Source organism: Megascapheus bottae, chromosome 17 (assembly GCF_031878675.1).
Source record: "Megascapheus bottae isolate mThoBot1 chromosome 17, mThoBot2.hap1, whole genome shotgun sequence".
NCBI classification, from domain to species: Eukaryota; Metazoa; Chordata; class Mammalia; order Rodentia; family Geomyidae; genus Megascapheus; species Megascapheus bottae.
This window is the reverse complement of record NC_143525.1, coordinates 46797473-46821777: the sequence shown is the minus strand read 5'-3', so window position 1 is coordinate 46821777 and position 24305 is coordinate 46797473. Positions and strand designations below refer to the sequence as shown.

The 24305-nt window shown below is 47.2% G+C and overlaps 1 protein-coding gene across 1 annotated transcript; it reads right to left on the bottom strand.

Moving 5' to 3' along the window:
• Nucleotides 1-22046: 22046 nt before the first annotated feature.
• LOC150052034 (acid-sensing ion channel 2) lies at nt 22047-22790 on the bottom strand. Its single transcript, XM_090351533.1, has one exon. The coding sequence runs from the start codon at nt 22635-22637 to the stop codon at nt 22047-22049; it is 591 nt and encodes a 196-aa protein (XP_090207659.1). The 5' UTR covers nt 22638-22790.
• Between the last annotated feature and the right edge of the window lie 1515 nt (nt 22791-24305).

The following is a 24305-nucleotide window of genomic DNA, read 5'->3' as shown; positions in this document are numbered from 1 at the left end:
TTCATACTTCTGGGAGTTCTGGATATTGAAAAGTCTCCCCCCCCCACCCCGACCTCCACTGAACTGCACACAGATAAAGCCAAGGATGAAGGCAACTTAAAAGAAGTGTATGAGATGCGCGCACCAGCTCCTCCTGCCAAAGTCCAGAGCCTGTGAACAATTAGAATAAAGCATGCATGAATCTGATTTAATAGTTTACCTTTGTTAAACACGCGTTTCCAGTCAAGCTCCATGCTGAGTGCATGGTCATCTTAATTCTGCCAGTCCTTCTCATGCCTCTTGCCACACATTTACTAAACATCTTCTATATTTCCCGAGGGGACAGGTAAGAAAGACATGGTCCCAGCCTGAAAGATCCCCTTAGGTCTCTCGATGTTTTGATGTCCATGAAGTTTGGAATACCCTCCAAGGTTGTTACTCTCACCATAATGAACTGGGGAACATGTTTATTTTCTAAAACTGGACTGCAGGTTCTTCAATGGCTGGGTCTTGCATGGCAGGTGTCAGCTAGGAACAGTTAGCACCATATCAGCTGTAACAAAAGCAATCTATGCGTTTGGGCATGAAGAGATGGGTGTCAGTGGGAGTTTATGAGTTAAATATATTATAAGGCCATTCTAACAGATGCTCCAGGAGAGGCAAGAAGGAACTTGATGGGCAGGAGAGTGAGTATCTGAGGGTGTATATGGGAGCTAAGAAAGATGGAGAAAACTGCCGCAGACATAGCACACTGAACCTGAGTGGATGAAGGCTAGAAGAGAAAAGAGGGAGCGTGAGAAAGCTTTTAGGTTGGCAACTAGAAGCTAGAGTTTATACCATGGAAAGAATTTCCTCATATCTATCATCCTAGCTACTTGGGAGGCTGAGATTAGGAGAACTGAAGATTCAGGCCAGCTCCAGCCCAAGGCAAGTTTGTGAAACTCCTTTTCCAATGAGATCTTGGTGGAGTCGTACATACTTGTCATCCTAACCATCACAGGAAGTCTCCAGTGGGGGATCGGGGCAGAGAGAATGATTGGAAAGACACGTTTCAGGGGATGGATTACAGGGCAAGGCTAACAGGAGCCACTGATTGATTGGGCAAGACAGTAACATATCGAGGGGACCAGAGAGGAGAGGCTGGGCAGGAGATGTTTAAACACACCCATAGTGAGTCAGCCGTGGTGTTCCCTAAATAAATGGACTATCCCCAGCTCCTTTGCCCAGGCTTCGGAGAGCTATTATCATGTGGGTTGTCAGCAGCGCTCATGTCCTAATATAGACTACGGAGAACCTATAAATAGCCACATGAAGGTCTCTGTCCCAGCACCACAGACACAGCCAGTCCTAGTTTAGGTCCTTTCAGTCACCCGATCATCCCCAGGGAAAACCCACCAGGACCCTATGACATCATAGGCAGGAGTCTGTCTGATGACTGATGGCACCTCACTGAAACTGAATCCTGTCCCAGCATCTCCTGCCACAAAAGCAATCAAGAACAGTCTGGCCCGTGACTCTGTGGGCCTCTCTGTTTCACTCCACTTGGACTCAGGATCTGTAAGCCCTGAGCCATGCTGAAGATGCCTGGAGGATGAACAAGAGGCCCTGGAAAGTTTGAGAATCTGGAGCTTCAAAAGCCTGGATGTTGATCCACTGATAAATTTCCTTAAGTCCAACTTCTCCATCCATCTAGATGATCTTGGGTTAAGTACTATCGTGGAATTTGGGGAACCCTGTTTCTACCACTGAGAAACTCAGTCTTAGAGCTCTCTGAGAAAGGCAGGTCACAATGCCTTCTGCAAAGCCCACACACCATGATTAACACAAGAGGTGTAAAATCTGACTAAGGCTCTGACATCCCCACTCCCTAAAGCACCATGTTAGACAGATCCCATTACTTCCTTTACTTTCCCCAGCTATAAGCAGTAACCACACCTCCTCTCCTTACCCCTATGGGCTGTCATAGCTGGTGGCAGAATATGCATGGATCCTTCTTATAATGTGTGAAGACTCTGGAAAAATACTTCATGTGTCCTGCCTGGAAACCAGTGCTGAGTTGATCCCTGAAGATTGAATGTAGCTCCCAATACTTTCCAGAAACATAGTCTCTTTCAAAGAGGGGCCTAGGCCCAATCTAATCCACCAGGGGCTTGATTAGGGTCATCTCAATTTAATATCTGCCTTTCTTCCTCCTTCGTTGTGAGAGACTGTGGAGATAATCTATGGGAAGAAGAGAAGTACCAAAATTTATTTCTGATGTGTCATACCCCGCGCTGGGCATCAGCAATCTGATTTAATTAAACTTTCATCACTGTGATTGATAAATATACAATATAAATGTATGCAATGTATTCTTTCCCATGGTAGAGACAGTGAAAGAACAGTAACTCAGTTCTCTCTGCCTGCAGAACCCATGCGGTTTTTCTTAGTTATTGTCGAATTTTCTCTGCGGTACAGAGAAGAGAGGAGTTACTCTAGGCGGGCTCCAGTGGTGCTATGGTAACACTCAATGATGCTAGCTAGTTCTTTTCCTTTCCACATTATTAGGAATTCCTCATGCCCTGGAAGTGGGCCCAGGGGCATCCTGCCTCCCTCCAGCTGGCAGTAGAACACCAGTTCATGCCCCTGAAAGCAGTCCTGGCTCTGGACTGTGGGACAGAGGCCTGGGAGGCTAATTCCCACATGCATGGCCACAGGCCAGGACACCAGAAGAAGTGCCAAAGAGACTAGTGCCCACCTGGCTTGTGGAACCTCTTCGGGCTTGGCACCAGCAGGTAAAACTACCCTTGTGAGATGGCCAAGAGAACTCAGAGAGTCCCTGGACCTCAGGGTGCCATCCGAGGGCTGCCTGCTATGTGCCAAGTGCTTTCTCTTATAAGCCCCACTTACCATCTCAAGTCAAGCCTGGGATGTGGGGTGGGGCAGGGCGGGGGGGGGGTGATTCACATTCCATGATTTATAATCTGGGATGCTCACTCATCAGGCAGCAACTACAGACACTTGGCAATCAGAACTTTGGAAAGAGAGAGCTAGTGGCCAAGGAGACTGTGAGGTACATTCCAGTACACAGGATGGCTGCCTACAAAGAACTACCCGGCCCCAGAGGTCAAGAGGTCCCCAATGAGACAGAAAATTAATTATCCAGTGTTAAGTCAGCTTGTAGGTGCTGATTCTCTGAGTCTAAAGCCAATGCCATTTCTTTACAAACTTAGTCCCAGCCAAGGCCAAGATGAGAGCCTGCTGAATGCCCCCTGCAAGTCCACAGTGTTCCAGCATGGAACAATGAAAAGCTTCCTGAGATGAAGGTGTGGCTGGCCTTGGAGGTAGTGTGACTCCTTTGCATTTGAAATTTTGGGGAGGGGGGCGATGCTTCCTCTTTGATCCCCCAGTCTACCCCCTAAGTGCTGCAATCCTTAAGTACAATGGTATGAGTGAACTGGGAACTGCTCTAGGGGATTACTCTAAGAAGGCATGTCGTCTGTGGCTGACCTTGGAGGAAGACGGTAAGAGCACAGGTCAAGGACGGAGCTCACATCGAGGGACGGGAAGTAAAGAACATAAATGCATCCATAATAGAGATGAGGTTATAAATTTAAAAAAATAAATAAACCAGCACCACTCTGACCACAAGGCGCATGGCAGCTTTATGGTGGTACTCCTTCCTAAGCCCAGCAAGGAGACATGGAAGGCTGGAGATCAATGAATGATGACACAATCCTATCGTTTTCTCCATGACGGTTGGCACCATATATTACACTGCAATAGCTTACGTCTCTACTCATGTAGGTCTCAAGATTAGTTAGCTCTAGCCTTTGCAAGAAGTCCTGTGCATGACTACAATGAGGGACAGACAGACAGGTATCTAGTCCTAGAAGAACGGCTGACAGCCAGGCTGATCCTGACTCTGAGTTCCTGAACCCCTGTCCCCATATTTAAACAGTACTTTCTGGGTTTCTACAATCTATGCCCCTCAATCTGGCAAGAAGCAGAAGCAGAGCAGAAACAGAAACAGAAGCAGGAGGAGGAAGAGGAAGGAAGGAAGGAAGGAAGGAAGGAAGGAAGGAAGGAAGGAAGGAGGGAGGGAGGGAGGGAGGGAGGGAGGGAGGGAGGGAGGGAGGGGAGGGGAGGGGGAGGGGAGGGGAGGGGAGGGGAGGGGAGGGGAGGGGAAGGGAAGGGAAGGGAAGGGAAGGGAAGGGAAGGGAAGGGAAGGGAAGGGAAGGGAAGGGAAGGGGAGGAGGAGGAGGAGGAGGGGGAGGAGGAGGAAGAGGAGGAGGAGGAGGAAGAGGAGGAGGAGGAGGAGAAGAAGAAGAAGAAGGAGGAGGAGGAAGAGGAGGAAGAGGAGGAGGAGGAAGAGGAGGAGGAGGAGGAAGAGGAGGAGGAGAAGAAGAAGGAGGAGGAGGAAGAGGAGGAGGAGGAGGAGGAGGAGGAGGAGGAGGAGGAGGAGGAGGAGGAGAAAGGAACAAAGAAAGAGAATAAGGAGAAAGGAGGAGGAGGAGGAAGACTGTGAATCTGACCATCTAAAATACTGGAGATCTATAGTCAACCACAAGCCAGGCCTGAGAGAAGAAGCCTGTGGAGTGAAGTTCAAAGCCACAGATAGATTTATCGAAGCTCTTCAGCTAAATGGGCTTTGCTCAGACCCAAGGCTTTTTCTCAAAGGAAATCAAAAGCCCTTGACAAATAATCCTAAGAATAGTATATTACAACTTCTTTGATTTCCTTTTTCATAATGAGCTTGCTGTTGTTATTTTTTGTAATTTTTTTATTGTGATTAATAGAAGGGTTACATTATAGTCACCACAGAGAAGGTACATCACTTCACAAACATTGATTCCCTTTCTCATGACATGGTCCCCATTTTCCTCCCACCCTCCCCTCGCTTATCTTGATTTCCCCCCTTCCCTATCCAATTTCAAATAACCAATTAAGCATATATAACATATATCAGATAACAAGGTGAAAAATTGTAACAATATGAGATAACCAAGGGATGGCAAAAGAGATGAGCGATAACATAGTACATTAAGGACAACAGTCACTCATTATATTGCTTTTGTTTCCTTATCCTGGAGGTCCTTACATTTAGTGTCATACTATTTGACCTAATGTCTCTAGATTTTGTTCTATTGTAAATCTCTGCTAGGAGAGCCCAAGGTTTCTACTGATTATGACAAATGAGGGAGACTTCTGGGTCTATGTTCCTTTGAGTCTGGCTTACTTCATTTAATATGATTTTTTTCTGTCTTCCCATTTCCTTACAAATGGGGCGATGTTGTTCTTTCTGACAGCAGCATAGAATTCCATTGTGTATAAATACCACATCTTGTTGATCCACTCATCAGTTGAGGGGCATCTGGGTTGGTTCCATATCTTTGCTATGGTAAATAGTGCTAGTGGATTTAGTATGCCCTTGTTTCTGGACGGTTGGGTAAATGCCAAGTAGTGGAATTGCTGGGTCATAGGGGAGCTCTATGTTTAGTCTTTTGAGGAACTGTCCAGCAAATCTAAGCCCACTCTCACCTGGCTGGTTTAAGCCAAGAATCTCATTGTTTTCTAAAGATGGCCAAGCAGCTACAAATAGGCCTGACCATTGCAGCTAGACCCCCAGAAAGCAGGAACAGAGCTGGCATAGAAGATGAACTAGAGATAGAAGGTGCTAAGAGCTTGGTCTCTTCCCGGCATCATGGTTAGAGACCAGTGAGCCAAGCCAGCCTTGGAGTTTTGCTTCCAACCCTCAAAGCCACTGGCTCTTGCTGGTAGTTTTCCACCTTGAGTGAACCTGAAATGTAATGTGGTAAGCCTTTTCAAAATTTGCATCATAAATCTCTATAAAATAATCATTCACATTTCTGAGGTGCAGCATGACATTTCGTACATGAACGAAAGGTGTGATCATCCGATCAGGGTAACTAGCATATCCATTAGCTCAAATATCAAATACTTCTTTGTGCTGGGAACATTCAAAATCTTCTACACTAGCTATTGAAATATACAGTAAATGATTCTTAACTACAGTTACCCTCCTGTGCTACAGAATGCTAGAATTTACTTCTCCTTTCTCACTGTAATTTTATTCCTGTTAACCAATCTCCCTCCCCCCTTTCCCCCTCTCTCCCCCGTTGCTCCTACTCTTATAGCCTCTGGTAATCATGAGTCTATTCTCCACTTCTATGAAAGCAAAATATGACTGAGATCATGAGAATTTAGGGGGGTTTTCCTGGCTTATTTCATCTAATATAATGACCTTCAAGATCACCTATTTTGCTACAAATACCAGGATTACATTCTTTATTTTTTTCTGGTTGGGTAATATTTCATTGTGTCCACGCTCCTCACTCTGTGCATACTTTCTCTATGGATGTCCAGACTTCGACCCAGGTCTCTCGCTTTGTTACAGCTCTCCTGGTAATTCCAGTGTGCTGTCCAGGCTGGAGACTGAGACTTAAATCTTCCCTCTGTGTCTTCCATGACCTTGATGTTTCTCATCTACTACCATCCTCTGGACTTTCCAGGCTGCGTCCTCTATGCAATCATACATTCCTCCTTCCCTGGGACCATTGCCTCACAGACTTGGCCATATGTATGGCCCTGGTCTTGGGATGCCCTTTTGCACCTCTTTCAAAATTACAAATCTTCCCTTCTTGAAGATGGAGCTAAAATGCCACCTTTTCCATGAAGTCTTTCTAGTCCCCTGCCCCCAGTCAGCATGAATTACCCTCACCTTGGCAGTAATCTGATACATGCATGCATAGATAATTCTCACAGAACACTTCTAATTAAAATTATTCATTTGTTTATCAACAGTCCTCTACAATTAGGAGATTCCACCATGGCTGGGTAGGGACACACCTTACCTGATTTATCCTACTGAGGAAGACCTTCAGAAAGTGGGGGATGGGGGGAAAGGAATGGATAACTGAATGGATAAACAGCAGGTTGGATTAAATGCACCTTATAGGTATGTGTTTGGTTTTTCTCCATGGAGACCCTAGCTAACACGTGCTGTTTGGCTGTGAGATGCTTTCCTAAGCAAGCAGACTTGTAAAACTACTGAATAGTATTTTTCCCAGGAAGACAGCTTTAAGGCCACCCACTGAAAGCACCATTACTCATGTTCTGTGCTGTTTCTCCAGGCTCATTAGCATGTATGACAATTAGTGGCCCTGCGGAGGCAGGTGAGAGCAGGCATTTGGAGAGACTGCACGTCCAGATCATGGAGCCAGTGGTACAGATAAGGGAGGCAGCATGCCACCCAGTGCTCTTGGGACAGAATTTTTTGTGCCAAGCAGGAGCCTCTCCTGCCTGTCAGCATCCATTCAGCCTGCTATAATTTTTTTCTTAAAAAATTCACAATGGATTATGAACAATTTTTTTCCACAGTTTTAGAGGCTGGTAAGTTCAAGATTAAAGTGCCAGCAGACTCAGTGTCAGATGTGGGCCTGTCTCCTGGTGGCAGATGGTAGCTGCCTTCAAACTCTGTCCCATGTCGCAGAAGGGGTGAGGGATTCCTGTAATCCCATTTCCAAGGGTTCCACCCTCCATGACCTCAACACCTCCCACAGGCCCTTCCTCCTTCCGTGTCACCCATAAGGGGTAGGTACACGAATTAGGGAGTCGGGGAAACCAACATGAAGACCAATTTTTTGAGCTCTGTGACAATACCTCATGACCGCAATCCCAGCTACTCAAGAGGCTTGAGGTCTGAGAATCAAAGTTCGAAACCAGCCTGAGCAGGACTCTCATCTCCAGTGAACTAGCAAACAGCCAAGAGTAGAGCTGTGGCTCCAGTGGTACCACACCACAACGTTGAGTGGAAAAGTCCCAAAGAAGAACAGGAGGCCCAGAGTTCAAGCCCTAGTACCAGCACCAAAACAACAAATAACTAAACAAAAAGCATAAAAATAAAAGTAACTAGACCCATTCTGCACAAGAAGTCCCTCTCTCCAGCGTCAAAGCCAGTGCATGGTGGCATGATGGTCCAGTTATTCAAGGAGACACAGGGTGGGGGTAGGAGGGTAGAAAATCATCCACTTGCCCCCTGTCTCCCCCCAACTACGGCAAGGTGAGAGCTGCCCTCTCCTCCGCCTCCCCGGCCTCCTGTCCCTGGGGGAAGGATTCCATGTGGGCATACATCTCAGGTTCTCTAAATAGAACCAGTGCGCAGCCAGTGCTCTGCAGGAGGGCTAGTCAATGGACTCCCTGGGTAGCCTCTGCCTTTCCAGCCCTGTGTCTTCATGTCCTGCTGAGATGTGCTGATGAATGAGTTGTCCCTCCTCCCCAGGGGTGGGGGTGGGGACACCTGCCAGGCAGCACAAGTACGAAATTCTATTCAGGAATGAACACCAAGGAAGGGAGGGGATGGGAGGGTTCCAGCCACCTAAGCAGAATCCTCACAGGTGAGACTTCCCGATCTGTGTTGGGTCAGGTGATCAGTGTGGAGCCCTGTCCCATCAACCTCAGCGCCTGCTGCCTCTGCTCCCACCCACCCCAGCCAGGCCCTGGATGGGTGAGAACTATGCACAGAAGATGAAGAACCCCACCTTGGGCTCCTGTGGGATCTCCGAGGAGTCTTGGTTGCCCTGACAACAGCTGCGTGGAAGCCTAGGGGCCTTGCTTCTCTTCTGCTACCCACTGTCATTTTCTAGCCATTGTTTAACTCCTGTTAGTGAATAACGTCTCCCGTGTCCATCTGGCGACTAATCCTCCCTTGAAGCCCAGCCTGGCAATTATCACACCAACTTCTTTTCCTCTGAGAACTGGTAATTAAAGGACAAGAATAAGTGTTTATCCTGACTTCACAGGAGTAACTATATGTCGTTGATCCCAGCTGTCGAGGGAAAGCTCTCTTTTACAAAAGCATGTCAGCTTATAAATGTAGAAAGAATGATAGGATTGGAAATCACAATTTTGCAACCTCTAATCAAATTGTTAATTCAGGTTCCAATATTAGAGCAAATGGAATATTTGCAGCCGTACCATCTGCCAGATGACAGCAGAAGATTTGAGGATGGGAGATGGAGCAAGGTTAGCCACTACCTCAACTAAGTGAGCAAAACTAGCACTTCTGACCGTAGTAAAGCCACAGAGTGTACTGGTAGGAGGAGGATTCAATATGCATTGTGTGGCTTTATCTCCAGACTCCTGCTGCCGAAAACATTAACTCACGTCTCACTGAGTTGTTATACGCAACTCCCATTTTGTAAGAAATATGGAAGAGAGGAAGGCAAGTTAAGTGACATTATGAGAAACCATCAGATTTATAACATTGGATAATTACACAGGACAACTAGTCTGTTTCCTTCCAAAAATCAATTCTAAAAGAATGGTACCATTATTCTTAATCACCTTTAAAAATGCAAGCAAATCAAGGGCTATCAGTTAATGAATGATAAATAAATACGGTATGACACAGAGTAGAATATTATTTGGTGATAAAAAGCAATAAAACACTGATACATGATACAAATGGATAAACCTTGAAAACATCATGCTAAATGAAAAAAAAATGCGGTCAGTCAAAAAAGATCGCATACTGTATGACATCTCTAAAATAGGCAAAATCTAGCTGAGTACTGGTGGCTCACACCTGAGATCCTAGCTACTCAGGAGGCTGAAGTCTGAAGAATGAGATTCAAAAGCCACCCAGGCAAGAAAGTAGTGAGATTCTTATCGCCAATTAATCACCCAAAAAGCCAGAAGTAGAGTTATGGCTCAAGGAGTAGAGCATGAGCCTTAAGCAAGGAAGCTCAGGGACAATGTCCAGACTGAGTTTAAGCCTAGGACAAGTAGGAAGAGAAGGAGAAGGAGGAAGAAGAGGAGGAAGAGGAGGAGGAGGAAGAAGAGGAGGAGGGAGGCGGAGGAGGAAGAAGAGGAGGAGGAAGGCAGAGGAGGGAGAAGGAGTGAGGAGGAGGAGGAGGAGGAGGAGAAAGAAAGGACAGACAGAATGATGAAAAGCAACACACAACTCTTGATTCTATCTTGGATGGATTTTACATTTTGGGAGTTAGAAAGCTGTACAAATGTCCCTGGGGGCAGCCGAGGAGATACAAATGTTCACAGAAGATACCCTAGCGCCAGGCAGAACACACATGAGCAGGGATTAAAGTGGAAAGTGGACAGGAAATAGCCCAGTGGGGACTGGGGCCAGGAAGTGAGAACATCCAAGCATTTGACAGCCCAGCAGGTCAGAGAGGCGAGATTCATTCAAGAAAGCTAAGCAAGTGAATAAATGGTTTGAGGAGGACCTCGGGAGTCAGGTTTCCCATTACTTAGAGTAAGGAGGGAGCTGATGTGGAAACGGCAAAAGCTGGAAGGAAGAATGTCAGTGAAGGGATCAAGTAAACCGTGGGCTGGGGTGTAGACATAAATGATGATGTCAGCTCTGTTCCCCGAGCAAGCCTGAGAGCGAGGACACCTTAGAATTCAGTGCACGCACCTTGTTTTTCCCACTACAAGGGACCAATATTTGCTGGACAAACGGTTGATTGTGGGACGGATGAATAATAAATAAGATGAATCTGGATTATAGGACTGAACCACGAACTCAAGCAATATTGGAAGAATACAGGAAAAGGTCAAAAAGACTCAGGAGTGATCAGGGAGGGCAAACGTGGGCAAATTCACTCAAAGCAAGTAATGATGTCAGTGGAGTTACCTAGGATTGAATAAAATTGAAATTTATGAGTCTACACTGAACTAAGTAAGTGAGTAAAAAAAGGAAAAGAGAAAGCTCTTCTTTACTTGAAATAGTCAGCTAAAAATGATAGAAGGAATGAGGGAAATAGAAAAAAACACCATTTGGCAAAGATCGTTATAATAATCCAGGCAAGAAAAATCAATGGATAATAAAGCTGGAGGGTGGATGAGAGGGAAAAAATCTTACATTGTCTACAAACATCTCCATGGAAGATACATCTTTACCAAGTGACAAAACTGACATGATCAGTATTGAGACAAATAGAAATCATAGTAGGCTATGGACAGGATGCCGCAAAAAATTATCTACCCTTTCTGTGAGATCCTAGCCCCAAACTCAGAACCTGGGAATCACTGAACAAACCCAAACTGAAGATGGTTGTGTAAAATGACTAGCCTTGAACTGATTTTTCTTCAGCAAAGATCATGAAACCAAAGAGGAACTGAGAAGTCATTTGGGATGGAAATTTGACCACTGAGTGTAACAGACAGATGACCTGGATGGGCTCGTTTTCTTAAGGCTAGCCTACCATTGCTGAGACTTCTGGGTACAGGACACCTAAGAATTATTCGTGCGAAGATCGATATTTGAAATTGTTGCAAATTTTTAAGGAAAAAAACCCCATGACGACTTCCTTTTGAGATATTAAAAAAATAATACCTGCACTCTGTTTTCTTTAGAAAACAGAGTGTAAATTTTGATTGTATTCATTTCCTACTCCGCAACCCCCATTAGACTGTGAGCTAGGTGAATCCTTGGGCTGGATATTATTCATTTCAATTGGTCTTGAGCTTAGCACGATGTCCAGAACATCAGAGACATTCCGTACTTATTTGAGTCAATGAATCAATCCACTGGGCAACTCACAGCCCCTGAGATTGGCTGATAGGTAGACTATCTCAAGCACTGACCAGACTTTCCCAGTAGAAGGCCTGAACAAATCCCCTCTGCAAACCAGACCAGAAAGCATCAGTCTTCCCTGCAGTGACAGACTTGTGTAGCCCGGGATGGTGTCCTACTTCACAGCTTCAAGGAGTGGCTACTCTGCCTCATTGCCCCAGGGAGAGATGCAGCTCCTGTTTGTTTAATCTCAGCCCATGGTGGCAGCCTTGACTTCACAGCCCTCGCTCGTGATTCATGTGAATGTCACTCCACTCCCAGAGGTTCCCAGCCATAATTCAACATTTGTTAATAGCCACTTAAAGTGTCCCTGAAATAGCTAACAGGCCCAAGGGATGGAAGGTGTTCTGCCAGAAAAAATCATTCCAAGGAAGGCAGACGTGTAGCCTTACACTCTGTGAACATTCTTCTTCGTCAGATGCCTTTTACCCTCCATGATAAGAGGGACAGATGTCTTTGGGGCCACAAAGGAGAGAGAACCTACTGTTCCCTATAGATTATGACAGACATGTTTGAGTCCCTCCTCATTCATTCCCACTCCAGACAGAGGCTATATGGAGGGATGGAGTGAAAAAGCACAAGGGAACACCATTCAAGGGATCCCAAAGAAAACTCTCTGGTGCCAAGTACAGACAGAAGGAATCGGAAGAATGTAGTAGTGGATTCAAAGAGGAAACTGTGTGTGTGCATGTGTGTGTGTGTGTGTGTGTGTGTGTGTGTGTGTACGAAAAGTTCATGGGAGGGCAAGCTGGGGGTGAGAGGGGGGGGCGGTCCAGAGCGTAGCCCTGAAAGATACATCTTCATCAGATGACGACACCACCGTTCTCAGTCTTGAGACAGAGAAAGATAGTGGGACTTCAGACAGCATGAAGACATCATCTCTCGTAGGCTGAGTCCAGTTCTGCTTCAGAGTTTACAAATCATTCTGTTCTTCCCACATCTAATTCTGTAACCCATCCAAGGTCACCTCATTCGTATTACAAGGACAATCTATCAACTTAAGGTCATTCTGAGAGGGTATGAATAGCTAGTCTCTCTCGAGATAGCTCCAGTTCCTGTAAATTTATCCATCTACCCATTGGACTGGACTTAATCAAATTACTGATTCAGAAACACAAGAAGTTCTACAGGCCATAGCCTTAACCAAGTAGTTGCTTAAGCCTATGTGTTTCTTATAAAGTTACGACTTCTGCCACCCAGAGCCACTTTTTACTATTTCATGCCTTAACATTTTCAAATTATTTTAAGTAGGTGTATGAAGTGGCTTCAATTCACCCTATGAATTATGAGCAACACAGCTCAATGTCACCCTTTTATCAACCCCTTTAAATGGGCAAGTAAAAGTAGAAAGAGCTAGTAGGGCAAAGTCTCCAGCGCATCAGGAAAAGGATGTTTATTTCCTAATATGAGCCCCTGATCACATCTACTTAAGGACTAGCAGGAATATTAAGTGTTAAACTCTGGCAAGAAGAGTCTACCCCCTGCCCCCACATCTCAAATTTTCCTGAAGATGTTCGGAATCACATGGCAATCTCCCTATCCAGAGGACTCGTGGAGAGGAGAGATCAGAGGATCAAGTGCAGTACAAGACTATGGCAGGAATCCAATCCATCTGAGGAGATCTGCTTGTGACAGTCAGCAATCATGGCTGAAGAATGCAGAGAAACCTTAGGTTGTCCTGGCTGTCCCAATGACACCAACTGCACCTGGAGATCAGCCTTGGGTGTGACAAGCACATTCATCAAATGCAAAGGCCCGCATTCTGCTGCTTGCAGAACTGGAGTCGTGTGGTGGCATCTGTGCTGCTCATTCTCCTCTAAGCTGGAACTGGCTGGAAGGACTTGGTCTGGAATGCTGGATGTTGCCTTGCAGCTCCAAACTCCTCATTTGCCCTTAGGCTGATTTTGCCTCCTCTGTTAACTTAAACAAGACAAGGGATGCAGTCAAGAGCCAGGGAGTCCGAGGAGAGCTGAGCTCTGCAGCTGGAGATGCCTTTCAGCTTCTCTTTGTTTTTGTCCCAACAGCACTCGCATTCCTAGGTCCTAGGAGAAAATGCCCATGAATTGAAGCCCCTAGGCCATATTCTAATCCTTGGAACTAAGATCTGAAGACCTGCGGATGAGCGGTTGCCTTCCCTTACCTCCAGTCTGCAAAAGAACATAATACCTTTACATGAACTTGGATCTGTGACTGTGCGATTTTCTGGCAGAATGATCCTGTGCCTTCACTGAGTCTCCCTGAGCTTTACCTATGCCCATCACTGAAACAGTTACATTGGTACAGGGTTCATTGCCAGGGTTTGACACTCGTATAAAGTAGCATCTTAGAAAATATCAAAGAGAAGCTAGATGCTCACGGCTCTTGGCTATAATCATATTTACTCAGGAGGCTGACATCTGAGGATCACCCTCGACAGCGTAGTCTGTAAGACTCTTATCTCCAATTCACCAGTGAACAGCTGGAGGTGAAGCTGTAGCTCCAATGGCCAAGTGCCAGCCTTGAACAAAATCGTCAAGGAGAGTGCAAGGCCTTGAGTTCAAGCTTCACTACAAGAAGGAAGGAAGGAAGGAAGGAAGGAAGGAAGGAAGGAAGGAAGGAAGGAAGGAAGGAAGGAAGGAAGGAAGGAAGAGAAGCAGCAAGCAAGTATCAATGATTTGGAATGAGACTAGCTGACGTGAATCCTTCTTTCACCAATTTCTGGCTAAGAGTCTGTAGGCCAGTTGTTTAAGCATTCTAAGCCTTGTTTCCCCCACCTACGTCGCTCCCACACAAAACCATGAAGCTACACATTTCATAGAGTTGTTGTGGGGTTTCCATGTGAAGTGCTTAGAACACTGTCTGGGACCCTGGGGAAATGTTAGCAAATCTGTCTTGCTTGGTAAACTGCACTGTGCTGGAGACATAGGAGAATTCTGTTTCTAACAGGGTCTGAGTATCTATCATATAGTCTATGCTTGACCATGCTAACAACAGCTGGGCCCTGGACACGCGCACACAAACACATCCCACACATTCTCGCATGAGTTCCTGGTGCTACACTGTCACTACAGATTTCCAACTGATAAAAAAAATAATAAAGGGCCGGGAGTTTGGCCTAGTGGTAGAGTGCTTGCCTAGCATGCACGAAGACCCGGGTTCGACTCCTTGGTACCCCACATACATAGTAAAAAGCTGGAAGTGGTGCTGAGACTCAAGTGGTAGAGTGCTGGCTTTGAGAAAGTCCAAGGACAGTGCTCAGGCCCTGAGCCCAAGCCCAGGACTGGCAAAAAATAACAATAATTATAAAATAAAAACTTCCTTTTCTATGCCTACACACCTCATCATTATATATCTCACCAGGTTGTACTAGTTATAATAAAAAAAAAATTAACAGCAATGTAGTTGACATTCTACCTCTGGCCAATGCCTAAACTTGGTTTACTATCCCATAAAGCATGAGCGCACAGTCCTATGATTTAGTAGGTAAGGAAACTGAAACCTGGAGAGGGTTAAGTAATTTTTACAAAGTCAAATAAACCAACCAGGACCTGGAACAAAATTCCATCATTACGCTTGTCATGTCCTCTAGCCTGGATGTCCTGTTTTCTGTCACCAGTGCTCAGAGACAGGGCGTTTTCCTTCTCAAACTAGCCTTATTCTTCACTTCAAGAGTTGAGCCTGTTTCTGACCCCAGTCCATACCCATATGGGGCTCCCACTACATCATGGGATAAGTAGGCCCAACCACAATTCAAGACTTTAATCCCTGGCGTTGGAATTCATTCCCAGAATTTCTGACAAATTACAGAAACTACATCTTGAGTTTGCATTCAAATTTTGGGTCATTGGACATCTTCTTTGATCCCTGCTTCCCACCAGCCATGGTCCCTTTCTCCCCTCTCCCCTGATCCCTGCACTCTCTCTGTTTGCACATCATTATCCATACCTTAGTCTCTAGAGGGTCTCACATCTCACCCTTCTTATTCTTGGCATCAGAAACATTTAGCTTCAAAGCTTCACAGTATTGGCCAAGTTAAGAGCTCTCATTGATCAGGGCTGTCCAGACCATCTCTCAAAGGCCCTAATATCTGACCTCAAGTATCTACTTAGGGAAGAAAGAAATCTAATGCTCCCTGAGTTGGAAGTCACATTTAGAGGTCACTAAGTCCAACCTTCTCCTGGCTCCCATCCCTAGCTTCAACAGCACCACTCCGAAGCCAGCCCTTGGTCTCAGCTAGAGCTGATGGCAGGATACAGGGTCTTCTAAACCTCTAGAACAACTCCTTGCAATCAGCCGCTCACCACCTCTGTGAACTTCTACTGGTTGCTGGTGCTTTATCTTCCTTCTGGCCTCTCACCCAGAGAAAGGCCCATTCCTCTTTTCTGTGATTGCTTCCTAAGCACTCAGAGGCAGCAGTCACAGTGCCCTGTGTCAGCCGTTTCACATTTCAGCCTAAACAGTCTGAGTCCTTTCGTACACTCCTCATCACTCATGGTTTCTGTGACATACAAAGAGCATCACCCCTGGTCAGCATTCATCTCTCATGGCAGCCTGCTTTATAGATGGACTCCAGTCACTGCCAAGATCAAAGGCAATGGGCTACGACCCCAAAGCTGGAAGCCAGACTCAGGCATGTACAGGAAGAAATAGCCAGGAGGCTGGGAGGCAGCTGGGAAATGGAAGCGTTCATAGAGCAGATTTGGACAATAATAATGCTGATGAAGGTGTGAGATGGAAAATAGAAGCATCCTAACAGTAGATTGCAGCTTAGCAGAATGGAAATGGCTTCTGGGGAAGGCTGTCTTGAGGCAAAACACTCCAAAGAATTTCTATCCAGCAGTAGATTGAGAGTAGTGAATCCTAATCCAAGAGGCACTTGTGAAAGTCAGGAAATATCGCTCTTGAAAATGGTTACAAGTCCCATAGCGAAGACAGAGATCTAGAAAGCCGAAGGCTTAAAGGATGTTTAATGCATGCATTTCCCTTTCTGAGTCAGACTGAGTTTCCTGGACTGAGACTGTTCTCCATGCTACCAACTAAAGAAGCAGTGAGCAAAGGGACACAAATACTTTGGGTTTTCCAATGTAGCCCAGACTGGTTTCCGGAACGCATGATTTACTGCTCTCTGGAGACGCTCCCAAGGCAGGGAGGGAAGCAGGATAGGGAAGAGGGGAAGGCCACATGTGCTTCTGGGAGAGGTCCAGCTCGGCCTTGTACCACGGTAGGTCTGGAGGGTAAATCGCACCTCCATCTTGAGGTAGGAAGACCAGCATTTTGTGCTTATCACTGCCCACCCACTGCCCCGAGATGGTGTGGAGGTACATAACTCGATAAATCTCTCTAGGAGAAGCATCATGAGTCCATGCCAGAGGGTCATTCTAAGCACACCAGCGGTAAAGGAGGCTTCCTTTAAGATCTTTTCCAGAGGCCTTTACTAATTCACTCAGAGCAAATCCTGGCTCACATCTGTTGCATTGGAAGATGGAAATTTTTAAGTCAGATTCATAATTTCGGCCGAAGACATAGCTCCTGGATAGGATTCTCACAGTGGCATTCTGTTCCTCCTCTGTCCTCCAGTAGCCACTCTCTACCTAGGTGTTTCTGTTTTCACTGCATAAGTCCAGTTATATAAAACCAAACAAACAACGGATAGAAATATTGGTTAATGAAAAACAGCCCCCTCTAACTACAACAGAAGTTGAAGTTTTAGTTACACTGAACAAATATGAGGTGTGGAAATAAATTTCAGTTGTATTCTATTCTGCTGGAATTGTAAAGTTGGCAAGTCCTTAGAAACCACCTCACTCAGCCTGTTCATTTTATATGTGGGGAAACTGAGGCTAGTTACAAATCAATCAACAGACAGTCAATCAACAAATACACAACCAACCAATCAATCAACCCTTCTGTTACATGCCTGGTTTCTTCTGAACATATATTTCAATGGCCACTACCATGGTCTGTAGAGAATGTACTTAGGTCATAAGAAAAAAAAAAGAAAAAGTAATGGGAGATGGAAAGATACTTTCATATCCAAAGAATGATACCTTGGGGCATGGCATTTTCAAATAAAGCCCAATTAGATAAACAAGTGTCTACTATAGATTTCAAGTATCTACTAATAACTGTAGTTGAAATCATCTACTATCCAGTAGTGACCAAGCCCATGCTCCATGAGTTGGTTTTTAATCCAGTGTAAAGGAGAGATACAATATAGAGAGTTTTAAATGTGCAATAGTAATCTAGTCCATTTGTTTCAGGATATGATCGATCACAGGCCAAATGACCCAACTGGCCACATTTGATATTTCAACATACATAGCCCCATAAAATATAAACAGATTAAGAAAGAAGGAAGGAGGGGAAGAAGGAAGGAAGGAAGGAAGGAAGGAAGGAAGGAAGGAAGGAAGGAAGGAAGGAAGGAAGGAAGGAAGGACACACAGATAACTCAGCTATCTCTAAACTAGGGTCAATTTGTTTTGTTTTGTTTTTTGGTCAGATGGAATGAATGGTATTCTAACTTCTTTGAAGTAACATCTATGAAGTAACATCTCGTGCAGCCAATTCAGTGAATGCTAGAAGCCACCAGTTCATGCTTAGGACATTTATCTTTAAGGGGAAGGATCTCATATCAGCTCTTCCTGTAGACACCAGTAGCGTTTGATACTTATCTCAATTTGGATCATTTTGACCTGAAGTCTAGAGACTTCACAGCTGGGGAAGACTCAGAATCTCCATCTATGTACTAAGACTTGCTGCATGGACAGGAGAGCTGGAGTGGCTTAGAATTCAGAGCCCCGGGCTCTTACTTTTTGCTCGAGGCTGGTGCGTTACCACTTGAGCCACAGCTCTCCTTCCCGAATTTCCCGGCCCAGGTGGGCTTCATACTGTGATCCTCAGATCTCAGCTTCCTGAGTAAAGAAGGTGACAGGTGTGAGTCTCCAGTGCCCAACTGCTTTTGCATATCTTATTGCATAGGTTTTATCCTCTATGGATTAGAAAGTCACAGAGGACTATTATATGTTAGATGATGAGCCAGCGAGACTATAAAGGAGGAAGCGAGATATGACCCAGGGAATGAGGAAAGAATGATGTCGTCGGGCTTTGAATTCATTTCTTCCTATTCCAGGTCTTGAATTCAACTCCTCCAACATCATGGCCAGAGTAAATCCCATCCCAGCTCTCCTGGCCTGCTCTTCTACTTCATGCTAATGGAATCGTCTTTCACTCCCTGGGATCAAATCAGCTCTCTTTTTCTTCCCAGGAAGCAAAAGTGCAGGCCTATCTGAAGTCCACTTAAGATAAGAACTTAAGCCTGAACCTGCCTGAGCATGAAGCACACCCGTTTACCTGGTTGTTGGCATGCCACATCTGGCTTCCTGGGGACTTTTCCTCTCTAAACACAGCCTTCTTTTGCTCTGTAAGAATGATGGCTGATTCACTAATTAAAGGGTGTTACGTACTTCATTGCCCACCAGCTAGGAACTTGAAATAAGGAGGCTTATGGTAAAGCCTTAGCCCTGAAAAATGTGGCTAGGTATGCTTTAGAGAAAAACAAACCCAGGGGAAAAAAAATACTACCTACTTGCCAGATTCCCTCCCCCACAATTAGTTTCTCTAAACCAGCATCAGCATGTAGAGAAAGAAGAAACCCAGAATAGTACAACCCCAAGCCGAGCTCATAAACAAACCCACTAGTGAAGATACGTAACAGAGAATGAATGAGAGAGAAGGCTGAGGTTCTGAGGCTCAGGCCCTCTGCTTCATTCTGGTGTGGGAGCCCAAAAGTAGGGTTATCTACACTTCAGGCCATAGGACATAGAGAGATCCAGGAATTGTTGGAAAAATTACTCTTCATTGCAAGGCCTTGATCAAACTTGGCATCATGTAGGCTCTGCTACAGATTTAATGTGACTGCCCCTCTGGGGAAGACAAGTCTCCTTGGGCCTCCTCTCTCAGGTGCCCTTTCCAAAATCCATGGAAGAGAAATGGTGATGACCATCCCTTCTTCAGTGCTGGGAAAGGTCTTCCACAAGAGGTCAGTCCAAGGATAGGCCCTCAAACAGACTGGTCTTGAACTTGGAGAGGATGACAAACTATGGCGTGTCCTTAAATCAGGTAATAAACCTAATCCTCTGGCAACTTCCCTATTGGAGATATTTGTTGTTTTTGGTGTGTGTGTGTGTGTGTGTGTGTGTGTGTGTGTGTGTGTGCCAGTACTGGGGCTTGAACTCAGAGCCTCCTATTCTTACTTAGTTTTTTTTTTTCTCTCCAGGCTGGTGCTTTAGCATTTGAGCCACAGCTCCATATCTGGCCTTTTCCTGATTAGCTGGAAATAAGAGTCTCTCCAATTTGTCTGCCTAGGCTGGCTTTGAACTTTGAGCCTCAGATTTTTAGCTTCCTGAATACCTTAGATTATTCATATAAGCCACCAGTACCCAGCTCTGTGAAACTTCTGGGGAGCTCAGAGACTTAGGTAAATCTTAAAGGTCTGCCTGATCTTTGGCCTGTGGGAACTCTAGCAACTCAAATGATGGATCAAGTGCAAAAAAAAATGGCTGGAGGTAAACAATCTTCCACTTCTAAATGGAATACGGAGGGAGACACCAATTGGACATGCAATCATAAGGGATGCTCACAGGATTGGGTCTGAAGTTTCCTGCCCATTAGAGACTGTGCCCCCTACTTTCTACTGTCTGTGCATCCAAGCAGACAGGGAGCCAACTGGGTGCATTTCTGAGCTTCCCAGTGCCTTGATAAAGCTTAGCATTGCCAGGCACTGGAAAGCATGGAGTGGAATACAGGAATGCTTTCAACCTCCCAGAATGAGTTGCTTCCCCCATCTCTCCCTCGGACACCTAAAGATATCATTTGTGCATGGCATGTTTCAGAATCCTGTGTCTGCTCCACTTAGAAAGGCTGGTTCCCTCCCTGCAGTGCAGACTGTCTTCTTTTGCAAACACGGATGCTGCTTTTCTTCAGAATGTTTAAAAAGGGAAGGAAGGGATAATACAAAACAGCTCCCCTAGGAAACAGTTCTAACACACAGGCTGCAAAGAGGCACTGCCCCCCACCACCCAGCATTCTGAGCTCTTCTAGAATCAGAGACAGACAACTGCAAGGGCAGAAGCAGCAGACAGAGCCTGAATGGAGTAGTCAAAGAAGCTCAGAGTACAGTGAATCTTAGAAGGGGTGGGAAAGGATGAGCCACAGGAAACCCAGAGAATGTCCCGCTGAGACAGGGCACCCAGACCAGTGCTCAGGACAATCCAGTTCCTTGGCAACTCTGTGCCTGCCATCCCAAACTTGTAATTACAATTTGATTCAAGACTCTGAGACTCAATCACTCGCCTTTCTTCCCTAGGGCAGCTACAGAGGGAAACCGCTCAGATACAGCTAGACTTCGGGAGGGTCCCGCAGTCCCTTGGGCCCCAGGCTTGCCTGACAATGTAGAGACATCAAGGGCTACCTCATTATTATGCCAGCTTTTTGCCCAGCAGTTCACTAACTGACCCCAAGAACCCTGAGAGCCACATTTCTTCTCCCAACCTTCCCTCCAATCCCCTTCAGAACAGGAGCCACATCCTTCACCACCACCTCTCACTCAACTCCACACTCCCTGCCCCACAGGTTTTCCAGTCCTAACCTGCTCACTCTTTACCCCACACACCACTCCCATGGGGGCGGGGGTATCAGGGCAAAAACCTTTGAGTTTCCAGCTAAAGCTCCCAGACAAACCAACTGGACCCCCTTTCCTCCAGGGCACCTCACTACTCATCCCACAAGGGCTTCCTTCCAGACTCTCCTCCTCTCTGCCTAAGCACCCTGGACAGCTCCTTGCCTTGGCCTGTCCACAACCGGATAGAGCCTGGGGGGGGGGGGGGTGTCCCCTCACAAGAAGCTCAGAATCCACACCAGAAGAAGAAGCAAAGATCCTTTTACATCCTTGCAGTACGCTCCAGCAAGCTCTGGAGCCATCCAGACTGCCCAGGTCTTCTCCATACCCCCATTCTCTAACAGCTTTAGTCCTAGCCCAGCCCACAGGATGCAGTGCCAGTGCTGGGTGAGAGGGAGGGAGGGAGGGAGGGAGGGAGGGAGGGAGAGAGAGAGAGAGAGAGAGAGAGAGAGAGAGAGAGAGAGAGAGAGAGAGAGAGAGAGAGAGAGAGAGAGCGCACCACATCAATGGCAAGCTGTTTCAATTGTACAGCTTCGGGCATCGGACACCCTAGACATCAGAGACAACCGAGACCAGCACATCTGGAGAAGTGAGGGGCAAGCGAGCGGCGAGCACCCAGGCACCCTCCATGCTTCCAGGGACACCACAGAAGCAGCCTAGAAGGGTGCATTTTCTACAACCAGCCCCAACAAACTCTCACCAGCTGCCCTGTTGGCCTTGGGCAAAGGCTCTGAACTTTCTCCCACTCCAGAACCCAGCAAGGCCAGGAGCCAAGCCTGGAAGGACTCTCTGGCACACCACTCCTCCAGAAGAAGATCAAGCACAAGGGTGAGCCGAAAACCGAGTACTCACGGTGGTGAAATCTTGGTGGCCACACTCCTGCCCCTTGAACTTGCAGTAAAGCATCATATCCTTGAGGTCGTGGCCCACGCGATGCAGGAACTCCAGCATGCTGAACTGCTTGGGTTTGTAGTGTTTGAAGTTGGCCTTCTGCCGCAGAGCCTCCAGCACCGTGGGGTCGGCCAGATGTGGCTCGGGTATCTGTAGGTTGACATCGAGCAGGGCCAGTAGCTCTCCAGCATGGTACAGGTCATTGGTGGTGAGCCTGGAGAACCGGAAGCCATTGAGGTTGCAGAGGGTCACAGCAGGAAAAACCAGGCTCTGGGCCACCACCTCATCCACTTTGGTGACATGCTGGTAGGAGAAATAGTAGGACACTCTTTCCGAGCTCTCCACCAGCAGCAGGCCCAGGGAGCCCACGAAGGCCACAGCCCAAAGCGCACGACGGATGGTCAGCGGGCCATAGGTGAAGATGTGCCGGAGGCCATGCAGAGTGGATGTGTTGGCGAAGATCTGGAGACTGGAGGGCTGCAGGCTGGCCTCGCTGGGGCTCTCCTTGAGATCCATCAGGGGGGCCCTGCAGCCGTTCTGCAACTGGCTTCAGGTGGAGGAGGTTTCAGGGAAGACTTGCCAGGCTTCGGGCTCTGCTTAAACCCTGCCGATCAGGAGAGGCAGCGCCAAGCATCAGGCCAGAGACGCTGGGAGTTTATCTTCTGGAGAGCAAACCCCCCTCCACCTCCCCTCTCTCCTCCAGCAGCACGCTGACAGGGGTGAGTGTTGATACATATACATAAAAAAAAACCATTCAAACTCTAGCTCCTGATTGTTTCCAGGCGATAAGGAGGGCTGGTTTTATTTAGGGAGACACCAAGGTGATGTGGAAAGATTGTGGGTGGGAAGGGAGCGCTCGGCCAATGGAAATCAAGCCCTCCCCCCCACATCCCCCCTCCCTACACACAGCCACGAGAGACGGGAGGAAAAAGGCCAGAGCCGGGGAGAAAAGGCTTCCAACAAGTCTCTGAGCAGCTCGGGGCCCGTCCACCAGCCCGGGGATGGCACCGCCCCGCCTGGCCGCGCCTGGCCGCGCCTGGCCCGGCTGGCGCACTGCGGGGCCCCGGGCGCGGCGCGCAGCTCCGCTGGCGCTGCTGGAGCTGCCGCTCTCCCCGGCAGACCCGGGGCTCTGCCGGCGGCTACTCCATTCCTCCTCCTCCTCCTCCCCATCCTGGGGGATCAGATCAGCTCGATGTTTTACCCCCACCTCCCCCGAGAACTGGGGCACCGCCCGCCCCCCACCCCTCCCTCTGCTGGCCTCCTGCTAGGCTGCTAGTGGAATGGGTAAGGAGGCGGAGTGAGGCAGTGGGGGGGGGGCTGGGGATCTAGAGAAAGTTTCTTCTTTTAGCTGTGGGTAGGGGGATGAGGGTGAGCTAGCCAATCATTCTCGAGGAAGGACGGGACACGGGAAGGTGAGGGACCAGAGGTCCGGGGAGGGGTCAGGCCCCAAGCCCTTCTTTGGGTCAGATCCAGCTTGGCCATCTCTCCAGGGGAGATGCTGTCCACAGGACTGAGGACAGAGGGGGCCCAGGGGCCGCAGCATTACAGGGGGACAGCCAAAAAGATCATAGAGAAGGAGCAACACGTAGCCCCCCACCCCCAAATGGTTGTCAGGAATTTCTGTGTTTAACAAAGAAAGACAGCTGGGTGCCAGGTAGGGCTGGCAGCGTTTGAGGGGCTGTGTGTGTGTTGTCCCAGAATTTGCCAGATGGAGCCACAGCTGGAGGTATAGATAAGAGCAAAGACAAGGGCTTCTAGCCTCCTACTGCTTCTCCCCCACCTCAGGACCCACTAGAACTCAGCCCTTATTAATTAGCAGGTGAGCCAGTGGGGCCTGACTACTTGCCTAGGCCAAGGATCAAAGGGGCCACGGGCTTATTAAAATCCACGATGAAATCTTCTCAAGAAGAAAGTTGGCTAAAAGGTGGAGTGATCCACTCAAGGCCCCAGGAGCACAAAGCCCCCTGGCATGGCAGCAGGTGAACTATCTGGGTGTCTTCCAGGGGATGCTAGCCTTCAATAACACAGTCTGGAAGGTGGTGGTGATGTGGGTTTGCGTGGTGCCCCTCTAGGGTTGTAGATCCACTCTGAAATACTTTTCTATCCCGTCTGGATTCCTGTTAGACCAGATCCAGGGAGAGCAGTATCCAGATGCACTTAAAGGCAACATGTGGCTGGGCCTTG

Coding starts and splice junctions, on each gene's coding strand:
- LOC150052034 (XM_090351533.1), bottom strand. CDS start 22,637: ATGGATCTCAAGGAGAGCCCCAGCGAGGCCAGCCTGCAGCCCTCCAGT.